The following is a 23,498-nucleotide window of genomic DNA, read 5'->3' as shown; positions in this document are numbered from 1 at the left end:
TGAGGCAGAATCTCACGAAGTTTTCACTGATGTCTAATTACATGGAGCATCTTTCTGAGCTTACTGTGTATCTGTATTTTTTTAAGAGAAATATCTATTAGATTATTCACCCACTTTTAAGTGGGTTCTTTTGGTTAACTTGTACGAGTTCTTTACATGTTCTAAGTTATTGTCTCTTAACAGTCTCAGTTCTATGGTGTTTTCTATTTTTGTGAGGACAGTGCTGAAATTTGAATTCAGGACCTTGTTTGTTAAATACTCTACCATTTCTATGAACAGCCTGTGGCTCTTTCTTGGTTTAGTTTATTTTTCAGGTAGGATCTCCTGCACTGGTCTAGGACCAGGCTCAGGGAGTGACCCTTCTACTTAATTCCTCATTTTGGATTAGAGGTACAAGCTACCATGCCCAGACTGCTTTTTGAGATGTTATCTCAATGACTTTTTACCTGGGTTGATCACAAAAGTCCATCCTCCCATTTTCTACCTCACATGAAGCTGGGATTACTGGTGTGTGCCACCACTTTGTCTTTTTTCACTTTCTTAATGGCATCATTTGCAGCAAAATCTTTTTTTTTTTTTTTTTGGTTGTTGTGGGGTTTGAACTCCTCCAGAGCCTGGGCACTGTCCCTAAGCTTTTTTTGCTCAAGGCTAGCACTCTACCACTTTGAGCCACAACAGCACCACTTCTGGTTTTCTGAGTAGCTAGGACTGCCCATTTAAAAGTGGGCAAAGAATCTTTAAAAGTTGGAAGCAGTTGTGTGACTCGAGGTAGAGCACCAGCCTTGAGCAAAAAAGTTAAGGGACAACTGCCAAACCCAAGTTCAAGCCCAAGTACTGGCACGCCCGTGCACGCACACACACGCACGCACGCACGCACATGCGCGCACACACACACACACACACACACACATTACAGTGCAAACATCAGTGCCAAAGGAATTCCATTAACTCATTAGTTGTCACTCTCCATCTAGGAACAACCCATTTCCTGACCAAATGTCATTGAGATGTATTCCTATTTTCTGTTTTCTTCAAGGGGCTTATGGTTTTAGCTTTTTGTTTTTTGTTTTTTATTGAATCTTGCTATTTTTATAGCTCAGGCTGTTCTGGAATTTATGATCCTCCTGCCTCTGCCTCCTGAATACCAAGACTGTAGGTATATACCACTTCAGATAGTTTTAATTCCTATATTTTAGTTTATAATCCATTAGGCTAAGTTTCATGTGGGCTTGAGACAATGTTCTATCTTCATTCTTTGCCATGTGACTATCTAGTTGTCCTAAAACATTTGTTGAAAAGACTGTTCTTTCCTCCATTAAATTGATTTGTTATTTTTATTTTTTAAAAAAATCAACTAGCCAGGCTGAGAATGTAGTTCAATGAGAATGAACATGCCTAGCCTGTGCACAGCTTTGGGTTCAATCTCCAGCAAATTCTTCCCTCCAAAAAAGGAAGAAATATAGAATTCCTTCCCTCAGATGGCCATAAATGTAAACATTCCCTATAGATTCTCAGTTGTATTCCATTGGCTTATTCGCTTCCTGTAAAATGTCTTGATTTTTGTACCACGGCAGTAAGTTTTGAAACGAAAAAGGGTAGACCCTCCAATAGTTTTCACTTTTCTGGATCCTTATATTTCTATATGAATTTTAGAGTCAGCTTACTAATATTGCAAAAGAAAAAGTCAATGGGATGTTGATATGGATATAAAGAATATTCTCATCTTAACAATATTGTCTCCTAAACTGTGAACACAGAATAACTTTTCAGTTACTTAGGTTTCTAATCTCTTGGCAACATTTATAGGGTATGTGTATGTGTGCACGCCCATGCATGCTGTTACTCAGGGCTTCATGCTCAGCTCAGGTTTTTTTGCTCACTATTGTGCTCTACCACTTGAACCACACCTCCAGTCTGGCATTTTACTTGTTAACTGGAGATGGAGTCTTGCAGACTTTTCTGCTTGAATTGAACCACAGTCTTCCAGCTCTTAGCCTTCTGAGTAGCTAGAATTATAAGGGTAAGACACCAATACCTAGTACACTTATAATTGTTGATGTACAAGTCTTCTATTTCCTTGATGAAATGTATTCCTTGGTATTTTTACTCTTTTGGATATTATTAATAAAATTCTTTTCTTAATTCTCTTTATATATTGCTCATTGTTGGTGAATGGAAATACAACTAATGGGAGTGTGTACGCTTTGATTACTGGAGCTTAGATTCAGGACCTGGGCATTGTCCCTTAGCATTTTTGCTCAAGGATGGCACTCTACTACTTTTTTGGGGGGGCAAGGGGGGGAAGAGAGGAATTAGAGATAACAGTTTCATAGTCTTTTTTTGCCTGAGCTAATTCTGAAATTCAGTCCTCAGATCTCAGCCTCCTGAGTAGCTCTGATTGCAGGCATGAGCCCCTGGTGCCCAGGAATGATTTCTATATATTCATTTGAACCCTGTAACAATGTTAATTACGTTCATTAGCTTTAGAAGTCCTCCTGCAAGTAACAGTTTAACCTCACCTTTCTTTCCAAATTGGATGTATTTTGTTTCTCTTGCCCCAATTGCCCTGCCTAGAAGTCCAACACAATATTGTAGTAGGGTATGAAGTAGCAAAAACAGACATCTCTCTGTCTTATTCCTAATCTTAGGAGAACACTGGATCTTTTGTGGTTTTCACGCATGTTCCTTTATAAGTTTTGGCAACAAGGTCTCAAGCTAATTTCAAACTGTGATCATTCTATCTTAAGTCTCCCAACTGCTGGGATTATAGACTTGTACTGTGACATCAGGCTTCACAGATGTTCATTATCAAATATGGAAATGCCCTCTATCTTTAGTCTACTGAATGTTTATTTTTATCATAAAAGAATGTTAGAGACTATTTTTGTACCTACTGAGATAATTTATATCTTTATTCTATTGACAAATTGTATAATTTGATTTTTGATGTTAAATAGCCTTGTATTCTTGGGCTAAATTCCATTTGGTTGTAATGTGTAATTATTTTTTATGTTCTAAGGTACCTAATTTTCTGACTTTTGTTTATGTGGTGTTAGGGATCAAACCCAGGGCCTTGCACATATTAAACAAGCAGCCTATATGAGTTTGCTTATTTTTCTATCAATACTCATATTAAACAAGCAGCCTATATGAGTTTGCTTATTTTTGTATCAATACTCATAAGAAATGTCTGTAATTTTCTTTATAATGTTTTTGTCTGTCTTTAGTATGTAAGCTCCAGTGAAAAGACAGTTTAGATTTGAACATCTCCAAAGACACTATACAAATTTAAAACAATTATTTTCTATTCTAAATCTACAATATACATATACTTTTAGGAGGCACTGAACCTTCTCTTGTTACACCATTTTTCTTTTTTTCCGCACCAGTCTTGGAGCTTGAACTCAGGGCCTGGGCACTGTCCCTGAGGTTTTTTGCTCAAGGCTACCACTCTACTACTTTGAGCCAAAGTGCCACTTCCGACTTTTTCTGTTTATGTGGTACTGAGGAATCAAACCCAGGGCTTCATGCATAGTAGGCAAGCACTCTACCACTAAGCCACATTCCCAGCTACTACACCGTTTTCCTTATGAGTCACTTGGAAGGAACAGTTTATTAAGTCCAATATATCATCAACCTATTTGAACAAGGACGTATTATTTCCCATTTTTGAGAAGTGTGAAATTCTTCACTTGGGGCTATAAAAGTATTACTGGAATCTTGTATTTTATTTACATTCAAGCAGGAGAACTGTGCTTATTAGCACACAAAATAAGCAACCTTGAGAACATATTTGCCAAGTCACAGTAACAATTCAAAGTAAAATTAAAAACAAAAGATTTCTCTGAACAAAAGGCATCTATTTGCCAGTAACTCATTAGCAGAAACAAATTCCTATCCAAACTTAAAACGTATTATTAACCATCAACTGAACCACTAGAAAGATACATGCCACAGTAAAAAATACTATGCTGTCATTTGCTCCAGGGATGGCTTGAAACATCCCTCTTTCATACAAAGTTGTAAATGTATACAGTTAAAGCCAACACATCAACTGTCCATATTAATCACTCACCAATTTACTTAAAGAAAACCATAGTGTCAGACAGCCTGGCTCTTCTCTTTCTCAACATTACTGACTTTTTATAGTAGTTATTTGCTTATAGTATTATCAAATATCTTGGATACAGAAGTCCAACATGTAGGCCAAGTCAGTTATAGACATGTCCTGATGGCAAATGAAAGAAGAAATTTAACCTATCAGTGTGGTCATCAAAAGTACAAAACCCCTTATGCCTTTCTCTAGACATTCCTGGCTAGATTTAAAGTGATAGGACAAGCTGGATCAAAACTAAACAGAACCAGAAGTAACATACAAAATCTTAATGAACCCCTAGAAATCCAGGCATCAAATCTGTCGACAGCTAAGCTCAATTAGCCCTTTCAGAACAAAATACCTTGTGAAGTGACAAGAAACTAGTTTGAGGTTTGGAATATAAAAAGAATAAAATCAGTCACCTTACATACCTTATTGTTAGGAGTAGTCACATTCCAATACTGGGATCTTATAAGGATTAAATAAAGATGCTTGTCAACCACCTTCCTACATAGTCCAGGAGCTGGTCCCTAACTATTCAGCAAATTTTGGTGCTTCCCTAAGTTTTTAAGAACTTAGGCTTATCAAGCCAAAGAATATCTGTTGGTTTAAGAAACCTAAACAAAAGAAATACTTAAATGATAGCACAGACAACACATTTTTATTTGTTTATTTATTTATTTTTGGGTCCAGTCATGGGGCCTGAACTCTGGGCCTGGGCGCTGTCCCTCAGCTCTTCAGCTCAAGGCTAGTGCTCCACCACTTGAGCCACAGCGCCACTTCTGGCTTTTTTCTTTTTGCTTATGTGGTGCTGAGGAATCGAACCCAGGGCCTCATGCATGCAAGGCAAGCACTCTACCACTGAGCCACCCTCCCAACCCGACAACACATTTTTAAAGAATTTAATGTTATATAAAATACCAGGTAGGATCATGAAAATGAAAAACAAATACTGAAAACATTTCTGAAAGGGCTCATCTTTCGTACTTATTTACAACTTTGATGTTTTGTGAAACTGTCTTTAGGAATGGGCCTTAAAAACAAAGGGGTCAAATGCGAACTAATTCCATTTGAAAGTAAACCCCCGCAATGATTCCCCACAGCAGGTGAACAGTTCCTCTCATAAAATCTTCACCAGTGGCTATACTTCAAGCTTTGAGCAATTCTAGTTTCAAAAAAAAAAAATCAGTAACAAAACTATAGAGCTAATTTTTTTCATAAGAATTGTTAAGTAACAGGAATTCAATAAATCATTTGCCTTCTAAGAAAAAATATTACTTTCCAACAGCATATTTCTCCTAGTTCTAAGAAAATGAAACTTATTTATTTACAAACTAAAAACTGTAATATTACAGCCAAATCTTTTTATGACTCAAGAGTAAGACATTTAAGAAGTAAGGTTTAGAGTAAGATTTGGCCTAAGCAATCTTCAGATAAGTACTTGTATTGTCATTTGCTATATGACTATTATTAGGAAGTTGCTTCAGTTCTCAAGGACTCTGTTTCTTTTCAGTTCTAAAAATGCTAAGATTAAAAAGTTAAAGAAAGAAATTGCAGAAGACACTAGGAAATGGAAAGACCTCCCATGCTCCTGGATAGGCCGACTTAATATAGTAAAGATGGTAATACTTCCAAAACTAATATACAAATTCAACGCAATTCCTATTAAAATCCCAATGACGTACATCACTGAAATACAGAAAACAGTCCAAAAATTCATATGGAACAACAAAAGACCTAGAATAGCCAAAACAATTCTAGGGGATAAAGACAATATGGGAGGGCTATCCATGCCGAACTTCAAACTCTACTACAGAGCTATAATAACAAAGACAGCATGGTACTGGCACAAAAACAGACCCGAAGACCAATGGAACAGAATAGAAGATCCAGAAATAAATCCACAGGCCTACAGCCAGCTGATATTCGACAAAGGAGCCAAAGACATACAATGGAAGAAACACAGCCTCTTCAACCGCTGGTGCTAGGAAAACTGGGCAGCCACATGCAGAAAACTAAAAGTGGACCCCAGCCTATCACCATGCACCAACATCAACTCAAAATGGATTAAAGACCTTAACATTAAACCTGAATCTCTGAAACTACTGCAGGACAGAGTAGGAGAGACACTTGAACTAATAGGCACAGGAAGGAACTTCCTGAACAGAGTCCCAGGGTCACAACAAGTTGGAGAGAGACTCGACAAATGGGACTACCTTAAAATAAAAAGCTTCTGCACAGATAAAGCTATCGCAACCAAGCTAGAAAGACAGCCAACTAATTGGGAAAAAATATTTACCAGCAATATATCAGACAAGGGGTTAACATCCTGTATATACAGGGAACTCAAGAAACTAATCCCTCCCAAACCTAACAAACCAATTACTAAATGGGCAAGGGAACTAAAGAGGGACTTCTCAAATGAAGAAATAAAAATGGCAAAGAAACACATGAGGAAATGTTCATCATCCCTGGTGGTGAAGGAAATGCAAATAAAGACAACCCTGAGGTACCACCTTACCCCAGTCAGAATGTCCCACATCCACAAATCAGCCAACGACAAATGCTGGAGGGGATGTGGAAAACGAGGAACCCTATTACACTGCTGGTGGGAATGTACACTTATACAACCACTTTGGAAAGCAGTCTGGAGGGTCCTTAGAAAGCTAAAGATTGACCTCCCTTACGACCCAGTCATACCACTTCTAAGCATCTACCCTGAACAACAGGAACCAATATACAAGGACACGTGCACCTCCATGTTTATTGCAGCACTGTTCGCAATAGCTAGGATATGGAAACAACCTAGATGCCCCACCACAGATGAATGGATCCAAAAATTGTGGTGTCTATACACAATGGAATATTATGCAGCCATTAGAAATGACAAAATAATGGCATTTGCAGGGAAATGGATGGAGCTAGAAGGAATCATGTTGAGCGAGGTAAGCCAAGAATGAAGAGACAAACAGTACATGGTCTCCCTGATAAGTGGATGCTAAATCCAAAATGTTAGGTGATATGACAAAACTAACACGACTTAAGAAACGAAGAACTCCCACTCATCTGGTTGAACCACTACCAAATATCCCCATGCTGCTGATCACATATATGGTATATAACATGTGAGCACCGTTATATATTACAGACTGTGATAGACAATTTGCTCCAGGAAAGTTAGAATGAACTTGTGACTTTAAATGAGCATCATTATTCCACAATACTGTGAATTTCCGGAAATTATGTAATCACTTAATCTCAATCAAAAAAAAAAAAAAAAAAAAAGAACCTCGGGGAAGGGAGGGAGGAAGGGGATGGTAGGGGGAAAACAATGGAGGGGGTAACAATGTTCAAGAGAAGTGTACTCATTACCTCACTCATGTAACTGTAACCCTCTGTATAGTATCTTTACAATAAAAAAATTTAAAAAGATAAGATTAATCTGCGCATGGTAGAACAGGCCTGTAATCAGTACTCAGTAGACAGATGCAGCAGGATTACAAGTTCCAGGCTAGCCAGGCATACACTGCCAAGACACTCAAAAGAGCAAAATAAAAAAATAAAAATCAATTTATGATATTTGATATTGTCTTTAGTACCTCACTTCATCCACATATATGTATATACACAAGCGTATCATACATACATATATACAGCATATGCCATTATTAAATAATACAGACATATTTTATAAGTTTAAGGCCCATTTAAGAAACAAAGAGAATGAGAGTGAGCGTATGTGCAATTGCAAGTGTTGGGGGTTGTCTGACCCCACCATTATTCTCAGTAGTTAGAGCATTTACAGAGCCACATGACACCTGAATTAACCAAGTAAGCCTTTAAACCCATACAATGAAACATTAAAATTCAATGTGGCTATAATCTCTTCCTTACAAAACATGGACCTAAAGAGTCTGGCTTCAAGTATGGTTTAAAAAAAAAAAGGATGAAATGCATTACACCCATCCAGCTCTTCCATATGACCACATTTAAAAAAAAAAAAAAGAAAGAAAAGAAAGAAAGAAAGAAATGAAAACTCACAAGCCCATTGTAATACATTGTACCACTTCTGAATGCAACACTTAGCTCAAGCTTACTACACTGACAAATAAAGGAAAGCACTTTATGAAGCCAATTTAATTGGGAGGTGACAGAAAACATACAGCCATTTTCTTTAGCCTTATCATTGAATTGGCTTCAGCTCCAATCTCTGGCAAATCCCACTCAACAGAAGAAATTAACCAGGTCAGCAGAACAGGTGCTACGTTGTGTCTGTCAAGGGCCTGGCATCACCACAATTACTCGTACACAATGAAGCAGTAATCTTTACAGATCATCTCTCCCAAGAAGCATATTGGGGAGGGGGAGAAAGTGTAAAGGGAGGAGGGGATGGGCAAGTGAGAGGGCAGTGGAAAGAAGGGGAATAGGAAGCAAAGAGAAAAGGCAAGAAAAGAAAATGAATGTGCAGCTGCCTTGCAGCTCAGCAGATGTCGTGATGTGATATACGAGGCTAGGATAAGCTGTCATAGCCTGCTGCCAAAAAGTGGTAAGTGATTAAAGCCTGCACAGTTCTAAGCACCATATTTAGAATCTGTGGGGTTTCAAGACTTGCACCCATTCCTTGCTGTGCTGCCAGATGTTGGCAACTGGTCCAGTTCCTATTGACTGTTCATGGATGGCAGCAGTTGGTACAGCAGCAAAGCAATCTGGAACGCTTCCGGAGATGCTGTACATTAACAAGTGTCACCCATCATTCACCTTTACAGAAGGCTGAAACAACTCCAATTTGCTGCCACTTCCCTCTTGGGAAACAGCCAAGATAAAGTTGCACCTGGCAGTCCCATTTGTTTCACTCAGGTGTTTCAGCTGCCTTGCTGACCTCTATTAGTTTAAGTTTTAATTTAGATTAACCCCAGCACCCCAATTAACCAGGAAGGGGAAAAGCTAAGATGTGACTAGTCATAACTCTGAGATCAGAATTTATCGAAGTTAAAATTATTAATTGTGATGAAGGGCCAATCAAATAATGCTATTTCTTTAACAGACCTCTAGGCCAGAGAGACAGAAAGAGAGAGAGACAGAGACAGACAGAGAAGAGGGGGAGAGAGGGAGGGAAGGAAAGAGGGAGGGAGGGAGGGAGGGAGGGAGGGAGAGGGAGGGGGGAAGAGGAAGAGAAGAAGAGAGGAGAGAAGAGAGAGAGAACCAAGAGAAAAAGGAAAAAAAATTCTTTCAGAATAAGGATTGCCAGTAGAAGCAACTTCTCCCCAGTAATTTTAGTTTACTTTATTAAGCCTATTTAATTTATGATGCTCTTTCCATCGCATACTTCAATTAATGAGGACTGGAACATTTTTGATCATCTCCTGTGATCTCACACAATTATACAGTATTAATATCCCATATCAGGCACTTCTTCAGACACTCCAGAACAAAATAGAGTTCCCTACTCTTGTGACAAATGGATATAAGGGAGTAGGAAAAAAGAATCAGGAATTGGGTATAGCTGAGGCCATACCAACTCTCTACCTACCAATCATTATTTTTCAGACTGACATGACAATATTTAATATTTTATCAAATATTAAACAATGTATAAAAAGATTAATACAATATTCTTTAGGGGCAAATCTGACATATTCTTTTTTTTTTTTTTTTTTTTTTGTGGTCATGGGGCCCAAACTCTGGGCCTGGGTGTTGTCCCTCAGCTCTTCAGCTCAAGGCTAGCACTCTACCACTTGAGCCACAGTGCCATTTCCACCAGCTTATGTGGTACTGCGGAATCGAACCCATGGCCTCATGCATGCAAGGCAAGCACTATACCACTGAGCCACCTTCCCAGCCCAGAGGTATTCTCAATACAGAATAACTTGTTCTGGTTTTACATATAACTTTCCTAAGAAATGTTTTCCTTAACATACATATAAGTACAGCTACCATGACTAAATAACACACAAAAAAGCACTGATACAAGACTATAGAGAGGAGGAGGCTAGAGGGAGGGAGAGGGTGTAGGGGTATGTCTGTGTGGGTGTGTGTGGGTGTGGGTGCGCACGTACACACACACGCGTGCCAGTCCTGAGGCCTGAACTTGGGTCTGGATGTTATCCCTAAGCATCTTTGCATACGTTTAGTGCTCAACCACTTGAGCCACAGCACTAATTCTGGCTTTTTGGTGGTTAATTGGAGATAAGTCTTATGGACCTTGCTGCCCAGACTAGCTTTGAATTCCAATCCTCAGATCTCAGCTGAACATCTATGATTACAGGTGTGAGCCATGAGAAACCAGCTGTTATTGTGGTCCTTTAGAATAGCTCAAATGTTCAGTCATGAAAATTATTTAAAAGAGTAGTATGAACTAGACGCTGGTGGCTCACACCTATAATCCTAGCTTCTCAGAAGGCTAAGATCTAAGGATCATGGTTTAAAGCCAGCCTGGGCAGGAAAGTCTGTGAGATCTTATCTCAAATCAACCACCAAAAAGCCAGCCTTGAACAAAAAGCTAAAAGGACAGAGCCCTAGCCCTGAGTTCAAGCCTCAAGACTGGCAAAACAAAACAAAACAAAACAAACAACAAAACACACCAGCATGCCAGCAGACAATGACTGGGAATGGGAGAGAAATAGGGGTAGTTGCGAAGAAACATTGAGAACTGTGCCATATTTCAACTTCTATCAATTCTTTTTTAAAACTTTACACTATGATTATAATCAACTGTAGCAGACATTCACAATATATTCTTAACTGATTTGAGCAGGTACAAAAGTCACTTAAAACAAGAGAGATAGTAAGTTGCAGAACCAGAAGTGTAATTCTAGAACTCTGGGATTCCAAGCCTTTAGTACTATTTTCCATTCTAATAGTAAAGAGACAAGAAATCTCTAAACAGCTAGGCACTAGTGGCTCATGCCTATTATCCTAGCAACTCTGGAGGCTGAGATCTGAAGGTAAAGACTTTTTTTTTTGGTCGGTCATGGGGCTTTAACTCTGGGCATGGGCGCTGTCCCTGCGCTCTTCAGCTCAAGGCAAGCGCTCTACCGCTTGAGCCACAATGCCACGTCCAGTTTTCTAGTGGTTTATTGGAGATAAGAGTCTCATGGACTTTCCTGCCTGGGCTAGCTTTGAACCGGGATCCTCAAAGCTCAGCTTCCTGAGTAGCGAGGATTATAGGCAAGCGGTGGCGCTTGGCAATAGAGACTCTCATCTCACAACAGAGTACTAGACTTGAAAAAAAGAGTTCAAAAGAGCTTAGGGGGTGGCACCCTGGCCCTGCATTCCAAGCCCCAGTAATGGCACGAAAAAAAAAAAGAAAAGAAGGGAAGGAGGAAGGGAGAGAGAGATTGAGGGAGGGAGGGAAGGTGGGAAGCAAGGAAGAAAGGAAAGAAGGAAGGAAGGAAGAAAGGAAGGAAGGAAGGAAGGAAGGAAGGAAGGAAGGAAGGAAGGAAGGAATTATTAAATAAATTTCCTCTATTATTATTATTATAGGTTGGAGATGCAGTAGAGTACTTGCGGAATATATGCAAGGCCCTGGGACTGATTCCTAGTACCAGGAGGAAAAAATATAAATAAATAAATAAATAAATAAATAGCTGAAAAAGGATAAATCACCTGACTCAAAGAAGCTGAAACTGTTTTATATTTATACTCCAGAAACAACTAAAAAAACAACTGTAGCTCTTTTCATTTCAAAAGGAAAACATAAAACAAAAGAAAAGCAACAATCCAGAATGACATAATAAGTCAATTCTGGATGCAATAGTTCAATTCCTTGTCTGACTTCCAAAATAAGTTACCTTTTAATTCACAGAATTCTATCGACTGTCTTAAAATTCTAGAACCTGACTTCTTGTAATAAAAGACTATGTAAAAACTCATACCTGGTGGTAAAAATCATCATCATCGAATATTTCTTCATCCAAGTCCTTCAGGTGAGCATTGGCAGGGATTTGAGGAAGAATCTCCTAGGCCACCAAAAAGTAAAAAAGAGTGAATCCAGTAAACAATGTAGCTACTATCAATAGTACCTCGAACAGTGAAAATACTGTTTGCTTTAAGATATAAAGGGCCCTTTAAATTTAAAACAAACAGTCTAATTGATAAATAAGCTAGATACTATGAGGGCTTGGAGGCTGAGGCAAGAGGATATGGACTTTGAGGTCAGCTTGGACTACATAGCCAAGACCTGTCTGGGAGGGAAAGAAGGAAAAAGGAGAAAAGGGAAGAGGGAAAAGAAAAGAAACACAAAAACATTAAAAGACAGTTGACAGAAAAAGAATCGCAAATAATTATAGAATAATGTTTAACTCCACTCTATTGTACAAAAGTTTGAATGATAAAATACAATTTTTCAATCTGTAAGACTGGCAATACTTAGGACTTCTGGAGACACAGCTGGAGGGACTAGAAATTAGTGCCAGCTTTTGAGAGATAATTTGGAAATATCTACCAGGATTTAGTATATTTCCTTTAATATTTTTACTTTAAGATATCTAGTCCTATGCTCACACAAATACACAAATGTCGGAATTGTCTCCTATAGTGTTCTTTTGAAGACTGAAGACAATAGAAATATACATTATTTGACTAAACTTTAGCATATTGACTAAACTTTAGCATATATTTATACAATGAAATACTCTGACACCATTAGGAAAAAAAAAGAGATCTCTGTAATGATATAAAAAAAAGTATCTGCCGGGCACCGGTGGCTCATGCCTGTAATCCTAGCTACGCAGAAGGCTGAAATCTGAGGATCATGGTTCAAAGCCAGCCCGGGCAGGAAAGTCTGTGAAACTCTTTTCTCCAATAAACCACCAGAAAACCGGAAGTGGTGTTGTAGCTCAAGTGGTAGAGCGCTCGCTTTAAGCTGAAGAGCGCAGGGGACTGCGCTCAAGCCCAGAGTCCAAGCCCCACGACTGACAAAAAAAAAAGTATCTAAGATATGCCAAATTTAAAAAGTTTTAAGATTTTTGAACATAATTGTGACTTTTAAAATGTTGTTTATTTTTTGTTTATGTGGTACCAATGATCAAATCCATGGCATCATGCATGCTAGGCAAGCACTCTACCACTAAGCAACATTCTTAGCCCAACTGTGATATTTTATAGATTCATGTAGCTACACATATTATTATTATTATTTGTTGTTGTTGGTTGTGGGGCTTGAACTTTGAGCCTGGGCGCTATCCTTGAGCTCTTCAACTCAAGGCTAGTGCTCTATCACTTGAGCCACAGAGCCACTTCCTACACATCTTATTTAGTAAAATAAAAAATATATATATTATATGCACAAAACATCACAACTGTTAATATATTAAAAAATAAAATTTATAAAATTTAGGAGTATGAAAATTTTTACATTTCTTTTAAAATTATGAACTTAGGGACTAGAATGTAGCTTAGTGGTAGAGTGCTTGCTGTGTATGCATGAAGCCCCAAGTTCGATTCCTCAGTACCACATAACAGTATAAGCTGCAAGTGGTGCTGTGGCTCAAGTGGGTAGAACGCTAGCCTTGAGCAAAAGAAGAAGCTCAGGGACAATGCCTGGGCCCAAAGTTCAGCCCCAGGACTGGCAAAAATAAGTAAATAATTATTATGAACTTAAAAAATATTATTCATTTATTTCTTCTACATTAAAAAGTTAAAAAATACTTAAAGGAAATTTAAGAATTTGCTCCATTTCTGGCTTCTTTCCTACAATATCCATGTGACAATCACAAAGTGTAAAGCCACATGTGCTTCAATATCAACATTTCTAGAGTACCTTTAAAACTAAATTCTAAGGACTAAGGTTGTAGCTCAGTGGTAGACAGTTTACAAAACACACATGAGGTCTTAGGTTTGGTTCCCAGCACCACAAACACAACAAATAAGCAAGCAAACAAACAAAAAGAACCCTAAATCATTAAGAATACATCTACCACCAGACTCCTTTATCAAACTCAAAATTAGAATGAAATACAAGTTAACAGAGGTCCCACTTTTTTTTTTTTTAAAGCTTTCCCCAACCACACAGTTTTTCAACAACCCAGTAAAGTAGTGCTATTTTCCTTCCTTTCACTAACGTCTCATACTTGGAGGTAATACCTACAAGGTTTTCATTTAACTAGATTCCTAGAAACTCCGGGATAATCAAACTGTATCAGAGTTCTTACTGGTTCTCCTGGCAAAGTCTCTGGGGCAGGTTGAGCAGCTGGTTCAGGTTTGCCAAGAATTCGGTAGCTGGAGCGCTTGGTCTGTGTTCTTCGAAGTAATCTTTCTTTGTCCATCAAAATATGATCAATCTGAGTCAAGATTGAGCGTTCAAAGGCACCAAAACCCTGAAAGAACATTACCTGGTATCAGATAATACAGAAAGTCAGTGCTGAAGACAGCTTGTCTATCTTTCTATGTCAGCGGAGAAATATAACAATCATCTTCAGGAAGGCCTTTCTGAGTTTGTGAATGGTTATAAGTGTTCTCTGAAAGTAAATTTTTTTCAGTACTAAGCAGGTCACCTCACTTTCCTATCCCTTTAATGACTGTTTTAAAATGTTTCTTTAAGTTATCTCATACTTTTAGCACTGAATAAGGCTTCAATAATAAAACATTCCCTCTAATAAAGTTTAAAATCTCAAATCTGAATGTTATAAACTCCAGGAGTAGTTCAGTAAATTTTACAACAGACATGATTGATTATTATTACATCATCACAGCATCTATATAAACAAGCTATAGTTCTAATTTCTTACAACTGCTTCCATTTACCACCACCAGCTATCTTACACAGACACACAGACGCACACATGCCTTTCCAAGTTTTCCAGAAGCCAGCTTGGTTTTATCATGCCATTTCTGCAGTGTGCGGTTCCTGAAGACTGTAAAATCAGCAAAGCGCTTTGCCATGAAACCAGGATAATCATTCATGTCCAGCTTCCGCTTTGGCGGGGCCCTTCTCTGCTTCTTCTTTTCTGGCTCATCATCCTCACTAGAAATCTCCTCACTAGAAAACCCAGGAGAAGTCTAATGTAAATAAACATTACTTAAAAACTAAGTTCACATGAAGTAAGAGTAATTCAGGCCTTACCTATTCTTATCTACAATTTAAATAACACCAGAAACATCCCCATTAGGTCAATCAAAAACTCAGGTAACTTTTCAAATAAATAGAAAGCACAGAGGTTTCAAATAGTTTTTAAAAGATAAGCAAACTGTAAAAATAAATGAGGTTGTAAAATATTATTAGAAATGTGTATGAGCCAGGCCTATTCTGAAGGGTCTTTAAAAATTAAACACATAATCATATTTCTATGACCTTAATCCCCAAATCAATAAGAGAAACATTTCTCTGTAACTAACTGTTAAGGAGAGGTGAACATATTAGTTTAACCAAACAAAGAGAAGCTGAATATGAAGAAAACTCAAATGGGCAAGTACCCAAATCAGCACTAAACTGCAAGGCAATCAGTCCTCTCAATCCACAGGCTCGGAATCTGAGAAACCAGTCTAGTACAAATAAAAAAAAAAAAATCAGGGTAAAAAGGAAGGCATAGCTGGAGGAAGGATACTATCAAAATAGAATATTTCCAACTATGAAAACACAAGAAAACCTGTTGGGGTTTCTTAGAGAAAAGGGTACAGGGAATATGGTACAGGGGATTAAATAGATTGGAATACAGTGTAAACATATAGAGATTAACAATGAAATACACACACACATACACACATAACTGATACAAGCCCATTTAAAATTTTTCAGAAAAAAACCCTGCATCTTAACCGAACATGTACAAACCATTTTTTCTTGTTATAATTCACAAAAAATACAGTATAACAATTCTTTAGATTTCATTTGTGTTGTCCTAGGGAGTAGAAATAATCTCAGATAATTTAAAGTATAAGAAAAGATGTGTGCAGGTTATATGCAAATTGTGTCATTTGAAGGTCTTCAGAGGATCTGCTGTCTGTGCAGGGTCCTGGAACCACTCTCCTATAAGTGTACAGAGGGACAAATGTATATGCCAAGAAAATGTAACACAACCTCCAATTACATAACCAACTGCACTCATTGGATTACTAACTCCAACGTAGTTGGTACTCAGTAAGTACGAGTTTCCTTTCTTGGGTCTCCAATTAGTTCAATAGGAAACCACTTTAAGTATACTTAAAGAACAGGCCCAAGGGAAAAAAGCAAGCATGAACTATATCAAGCCTAAAGCAAGTTCAAACAAAGTGGAGAAACCCTTCATCAAACGTGATAAATCCAGAAAAGAAAATGGATTATTTTGCTGCTGTTTTCTGAAATCTTTCCACCCTTCAAAATAACTCCAAAATTTTTTCACCCTTCAAACAGCTATTCTTATTAAAGGAGATGGTTGTGACCAGTTGATTCCATAATATGAGACAAAAAAATCTTTATTAACAGTAATTAAGTATTAATAATCAAAATGTGTTTTTTTAACTTACCAACTTTAAACAGAAGGCATGAATGTTGCCTAAACCCATAAAGAGAATTAATACAACTAAAAATCTTAAAAAGCAGTATCTGTTTTTTAGTTGGTCATGGGTACTGACCTGAGCTTTTTGCTCAAGGCTAGTACTCTTTAACTTTGAGCCACAGCTTCCAATTTTTCTGGCAGTTAATTGGAGATAAGTCTCATGGACTTTCTTGCTCAGGCTGCCTTTAGAACCACAATCCTCAGATCATAGCCTCCTGAGTAGCTAGGATTACAAGCATGAGCCACCAGCACCCAGCTCAGACTTTTTTTTTTTTAAAGCTATTCCATAGTTCCATTTCCTTCTTACCTTTCTGCTTTAGACTTCATCCCATCTACTAGATATCTAGTATCTGGGTACTGGAAAAGCAATTCTTCCTGAAGATCTACCAATGACCTCAACAATACTTTCAGTGCCTTGTGACCTGGAAAGGAAATAAAGCATAGAGAATAGAGGATGGATCATCTAGCATTCTCCAAGGTGGAAGATGTCTGTACCCAATGTCTCCCATGAAATTCTACCTGGGGGAAGTGTAGGTGGAAATGTAGGGTACAATTGGAGATCTCTGAAACTTAAAGAAACAAAACAAAAAAAACAAAAACAAAAACAAAAAAACTCCCAGTTTTTTATAACAGGCCTATCTCATTGGGCTGTATAAGAACAGGCAAGACAGCATGTATAAAGTGCTTAGAAAGGTATCTATAAATATTAAGACTTAAATTGTCAGTGCTTAAATTTATTAAGTTTGACAAACTCTTTCCCAGCCTGTCATCATCACCAATAAACTGTCCCTTTGCGCTAGGCATCAGTGCTCACACCTGTTATAATCCTAGCTATTCAAAAGGCTTAGATCTGAGGACCACAGTTTGAAGCCAACACAAACAGAAAAAAGTCCACACAACTCAATCCCCAACTAACCAGCAAAAATGCTATACTGGAGGTGTGGCCAATGTGGCAGCTGTGAGCAAGCTATCCAAGCAAGAGCACAGCCCTAAGTTCAAGCACTGGAACTAGGAAAAAAAAGAAGAGAAAAGAAAAGAAAAAGGGTTTTAATTTAAAAATAAAATCAACTGTCCCTTTGGTATTCAGTTTCTTAGGCATATTCATTCCTCCAATTTTATCCACTGATCTCTTAGATTGTGTCCCTCTAACAACCAATTCCTTAGGTAATTTCTCTTCCTCCAAAAGAGCACAACTCAATTCTGAGCTATCACCAACATTCCTCTCACCCATATCTCATTGCCTCTGGTTTGAGCTGTATTTCCCCCTCAACCTCTAACACATATCCTTATGGAAAGTTCTTCTTCACATAGGAGAGCCCAAGTTAATGATATTCTATTTTGCAGAACTGAATATTAAAAAAAAAAAAAAAAGGTACATGGACAGCACTCAGGAGCCTGACGCAGGCAGAGGTTCCAAAATTTGAGGTTAGCCTGAGCTACAATAGCATGATCCTGCACAAAAAAAAAAAAAAAATTGTACACTTAGACTATGTTTTCACCAGATTCTTATAGCCAATAGTATAGATACATTTGTGATACAGCTGATTAGGATTAGGCAGTCTATGGCTAAGAACTTTTAGAATAAAAGCTGGTCCCCTGAGAACTCTTACCCTCTCTATCAGAATGATCCTACTAAAGAATAGACAGTAATCACCATTTATGTGTTGAAACACTAACATTCCTCTTCTACAATCAAACTTCCACGTTTTCAGCAACTGTGATGAATCTCTTCTCATGGATATTCTATCATATCTACCATGTCTCCTGGGCACTGGTGGTTCACACCTGTAATACTAGCTACTCAGCAGACATAAGTGTGAAGCCAACCACAAGAGAAAAGTTCAGGAGGCTCCAGCTCCAATTTATCAGCAAAATTACCAGGCTATAGGTGTTGCTCAAGTGGTAGAACAGCTTTGAGAAAGTCACACGAGAGCTACATTGTAAGATCCAGTTCTGGCAAAAAAAAAGAAAAAAAAATTTTACCATTCAGAAACAATTTTCTTCCTGCCTAATATTTCTCCCTTAGCTGCATTTCTCTACTTCTCTCTTACCAGAATTTCTCTTCTTCCTCTCATGTGTTTTCATACATCACTGGTATTTGGGTACTTTTATCCAACGTTATTGATCCATTCATATCATTGCTAATATCTGCCCATAATTCAATCATTTCCTTTCATTTTTTAACATTTGTCTTGTTATGCAGAACCCAGGCTTGCTATAAACTCTAGATCCTCCTGCCTTAGGCTCTCCAGTGCTGGGATTAAAGGCATGTACCACCACATATACTTCACTATATTATTCTTTTGTTTTGTTTTGTTTTTTTGTCAGTCAGGATCTTGAACTCTGGGCCTGGGCACTGTCCCTTAGCAATTCAGCTCAAGACTAGCACTCTACCACTTGAGCCACAACTCCACTTCTGGTTTTCTGAGTGGCTTATTGGAGAGAAGAGTCTCACAGACTTTTTCTGCCTGGGCTGGCCTCAGATATCAGCCTCCTGAGCAGCTAGGATTACAGGCATGAGCCGCTAGCACCCGGCTTCACCATATTATTCTTATCACTACAAAACTGTACACTTAAAATGGTAAAAACAGTAAATTCTCTGTTATATGTTCTTCCTCTCCTGGCCCCCTCCTCCCTGGTTGTAGAGCTTGAACTCAGTGCTGGGCACTGTCCCTGAGCCTCTTTGTGCTTAAGACTAGAGCTCTACCATTTGGGCCACAGCAGCACTTCCAGTTTTTGAGTGGTTAATTGGAGATAGTCTCTCTAAAGGGACTTTTCTTCTGGGGCTGGCTTCAAACAGTGATCCTCAGATCTCAGCATCCTGAATAGCTAGGATTACAGGCATGAGCCACAGGTACCCAGCTATTATATGTTTTTTACCATAGTAAAAAAAACTTACAACGGAAGAGCAAAGGGCCCATCTCTTATTTCTTCTAGATAACATGTGTTTATAATCAACATAAAATCAAGAACCACACAACACAGGAAAGAAGCTGGAAAGCAGCCTATAATATTTATAGCTGTAAGCCATAATTGAACTCTTAATATATAACATAATAAATAAATGAAAAGATCCAAAAAAAATCACAACTTTAAGACCACTTTCAAATACCTACGCAAGTCTTTTTTATTTTATTCAAGTTGGTTTTTAAAAAATCCATTGCACATATTAGATAGCATATCAATCCAACAAGAAAGCAGAGAGCCAATACCAGTAAATCAAAGTGTGCCTTTCTGTTAATACTCTCATATGCTCTTGTTTTATACATCCCTTTACCCACTCAAAACATAGTCCTGAAGTATTAAAGTTCTATTCAGGAATAGTACCACCATGCATCAAAGTGACAAGAGATCTACCAAAGATAAAATCTGTAATTCTGTGCTTCTAAACACCACCACCAAAAAAAATAATAATAAAAATTAAATTTAAAAAATTAAAGAAGTCACCAGTGGCCCAACACATGAACAACTTCTTGTCAAGAAATTTATGTTCAAGCCCCACAAGGAAAAAAAAAGAAAGAAAGAAAGAAATTTACAAGACAACTCAAATCTCATTTCTTTGTAACAGAGAGCCACATATATGCTTAGATGGTGTGCAAAACCTAGAAACAATAGAATACTCCTTACTGAGGTAGGTGGACTTCTCAAAGACACCTCTCACTAAAGTAAGAAAAGACCTCAGAAGGTTCAAATTCAACAGTGATTTCATCCTGGCCAGAACAAAGTCTTCTTTATTATTGATATACTATTATTTATATCGGACTAACTTCTACTTGTTGAACCCTATGAATAATAAAAAGATTTTGAAATCAACAGTTTTTACCTCTAATTTTTCTCCCAATTATTACAAGAGAGATAAGTTAATAATATGCTTTCTTCACCCTTCCTGTTGGCACATGGCCAACAACTGGAGACTGTCAAAAATATCTATGTTTGTTTTGCCCTACATGGTCCATTTGGAAAGGCCTTTCCTTTAAAAGGAGATTATGAAGAACATATGCCTCATCACTTTACCAAGATGTAACATAAGCATGTGATCAGCAGCTTTAGTAGTAATTCTGAGCAAAGAATAAAGGGAAAGAGTATTTACTAAGGGTCAGAAGCCCTAAGTGCTATCACTACTAACTAGTTGAGTCATATATGTGAACCAAATTAAACTCTGAGTCTCAATTATCTATGTATACAATGGTTTGCCCATTGAGCTCACAAAAAAATGTAAAATATTGTGTTATTAAGACATTTTGTAAATTTCTTAAGCAGAAAGCACATTATATTCTATCAAAAAGTCACCACTTCGTACAGGGTGAAAATGCTCTAAGCTTTGCTAATACTGATCTATCATTGTAATCATTTTCATAATAGAATCTTATTCATTTACATGCTACCCATATACAAGCATTCTATATGTAAAATGTCACCAATCTAAAAACCATTTTCACCTAACAGCTCTATTTTTCCCCTGATTTATCCAGGCTATCCAACACAAACAAATTATAGGTTAAGAATCTGTTTGGACATGGCATACAGTTTATTAATTAGATTATAAACCAATGAGTACATTTCAAGCAATGAGATGGAGAAGAAATCAGAAGAGTGAATGTGTAAGGTAAAATAAAGTTTACCTTATCTGTTGTTAAATGTCTACATAGTTATATTTAAATGAATATGCAAACATACAATTATTTATGTGCACGTACACATCAACTCCCATATTCCTATTACCTCAGATAAATACATTGAGCTGGAATTTACAGATTACAAGAGCGCATTTTTTCTCCTTCAAAAGTAACTCCAGAACTAGAGCTAAACTATAGGTCAAAATGACACACAATATATTGGCCTGAGAACAATACTTTTCATTCAAATCCACACAAGCCTGCCACTTGCACTAGTCATCCCCAGCAATTAATCCCCCAAGAAAGACGTTTGATTAAATCTTTTCAAGCAAATCCTTTGCTTTGCTTTTGTTAGTTCACTTCTTGTCAACATCTATTAAAATATGCCTTTAATTCTCCCACAATCTTAAAAAACACCGATTCCACTGTCTTCAACTTTAATCAACTGTATGGCCGGCATTTTTCATTTCATAATAATGTGCTGCTTGGAATTCAAGAGGCAGGCTCAGCATCAATCATCTGGTAAGAATTTTTCCACTGCAATAAATATGCAAATGAGGAGAGCCAGTCAGTCGTATTTCAGGCCCGACTTGCTAGTGTTTTAAAAAAGACACAAATTTATTAATTGCCGGTGGCCAGAGGAATCCTATTACTTTGGGCATTGATTACAAAGCTGTGTGAGTGATTATTGTGCAACTCTCGGGCTACCCAGGCATGAGGAAAAATTATTAAAGCAAGGCAGAGATTATCAACTCAGAATAACAATAAGCCTTAACATTTAGGCCCTAACTTCTTCAACAAAGAATTACGTGAAAGCTCCACTGTATCATAATTCCGAATTCTGTCAGTATTACTGTTTGGGCTTGTTCTGTATTCCCCAACCAGAATGGTGTGTTCAGTAAGAAAAAGGATGGCAGGTTACAAATTCCTCAATAACCACCATTTCCAATACAGGCCCAACTAGAATTGTTATCTATTAATATAAATATGTGCATATATAGATTGTACACATACACATATATAGATTTAGATAACTGGGTATGCTATTGTGAAGCTTGTGCTTTTAAGAACAGTGTAAGGAGTTCTGACCCAAAGCATCCACTAGCTCTGTGAACCAAAAGTAGCATTTCCTAGTGGTACAAAAATAACCACAAGGTAACTTTTCAAGCCAGAGTATGGGGACTTACAGTCTAAAATCATGAAGGCTAAGCCACAATCAGACTTGTGTTTTCATACCTTAGAGAGCACCACAGTAGAAGATGTGAATCTGAGGGGTCTATTGAGAAAAAGTCTTAATAAGCTAATTCTGAATGCAAAGTGTTTTGTGAGAACTATTCAACCCAAGAAACATTAAATAAAATAAGAGAGAGGACTCGGTGGACAAAACTTTTTCTTTTAAGAAATTGGTGTAAGGAATTGAGGGAATAAGTGAAAGTTAAAACAAGGGAGAATTGAAAAGACATATGATAAAATATATGTTGGGAGAGTCCCTCACAGAAAAAAACAAGCAAAAAAAAAATCCTAATATTTTTACATTACTGCCACACTAAGTAACATGATAAATACTGGGCATTTGAGTTCTGTGGAGGGACATCCCACTCATGCTGTAATTTCTGACCAGGCATGAATTTATAAGGTAGAGAAAGAACTGCAGAATTTCTTCGGTTTCCCTGAATACTCTCTCAAATACCTTGATGAAGTGTGTCAATAAATCCTTAAAAAGCCCTATAGGACACAGCAATCCAACTGATCAATGTACCTTCAGAAATCCACTATAGTTAGCGTCTACTTCACAGATGCTAGACAACCTCTACTGCTCCTGAGTACTTTTCCTAAAAAGAGAAATTTATTTTCTCCCTTTAAATAGGAAGAGCTCAGAATGCAAGGTACTTAAAATCCAAGTTTATTTACAAGTAATGATTTAAACTGTCCACCAGCAGTTATCCAGAGAGTAGGAACACTTTCATTTGTATTTGATATACTTTTAACCATCTGAATATTTTATAAGCATGTATTACTTTCATAATTTAAATCTTTATTAAAATTTAAAGTAAGCTGCAAAGTAAGGAAATTTATTAAAAATAATATTAGAACCAAAATCCAAATAACCCTCTCATGTTTCATTTAAAGTACTGTGATTCTTTCATATTATAAAACTCCCAAGGTAAACCTTACCCTAACCAAATGCCCAAATTCTCTAAATAATATGGGTTGAGAAATAAGTTTGGTGAAAATGGGGATTCAGAAAATTCTTAGCTGAAAAATCAGAATTTCTAAACCACTCTTCTTTTGGGATCATAGTACATTGTATTC

General features: G+C 37.4%; 1 protein-coding gene across 6 annotated transcripts in view; it reads right to left on the bottom strand.

Annotated features, from left to right (window-relative positions):
* The window catches only part of Aatf (apoptosis antagonizing transcription factor), a 101,195-nt gene that overhangs the window by 45,296 nt on the left and 32,401 nt on the right, over positions 1-23,498 (bottom strand). For all 6 annotated transcript variants that reach the window (XR_011373047.1, XR_011373048.1, XM_070027125.1 and 3 more), the window contains 4 exons: positions 16,877-16,991; positions 14,882-15,074; positions 14,248-14,412; positions 11,971-12,054 (listed from right to left, as the gene is read on the bottom strand). Coding sequence is in view for 4 of the 6 variants with exons in the window: in XM_070027125.1 (XP_069883226.1) it covers positions 11,971-12,054; positions 14,248-14,412; positions 14,882-15,074; positions 16,877-16,991 (557 nt within the window). In the remaining 2 variants the exon portion in view is untranslated. The remainder of the gene's footprint in view (positions 1-11,970; positions 12,055-14,247; positions 14,413-14,881; positions 15,075-16,876; positions 16,992-23,498) is intronic.

Source organism: Dipodomys merriami, unplaced genomic scaffold (genome assembly GCF_024711535.1).
Source record: "Dipodomys merriami isolate MVZ:Mamm:240054 unplaced genomic scaffold, mDipMer1.0.p SCAF_19, whole genome shotgun sequence".
NCBI lineage: Eukaryota > Metazoa > Chordata > Mammalia > Rodentia > Heteromyidae > Dipodomys > Dipodomys merriami.
This window is presented reverse-complemented; position numbering and strand designations above follow the sequence as displayed.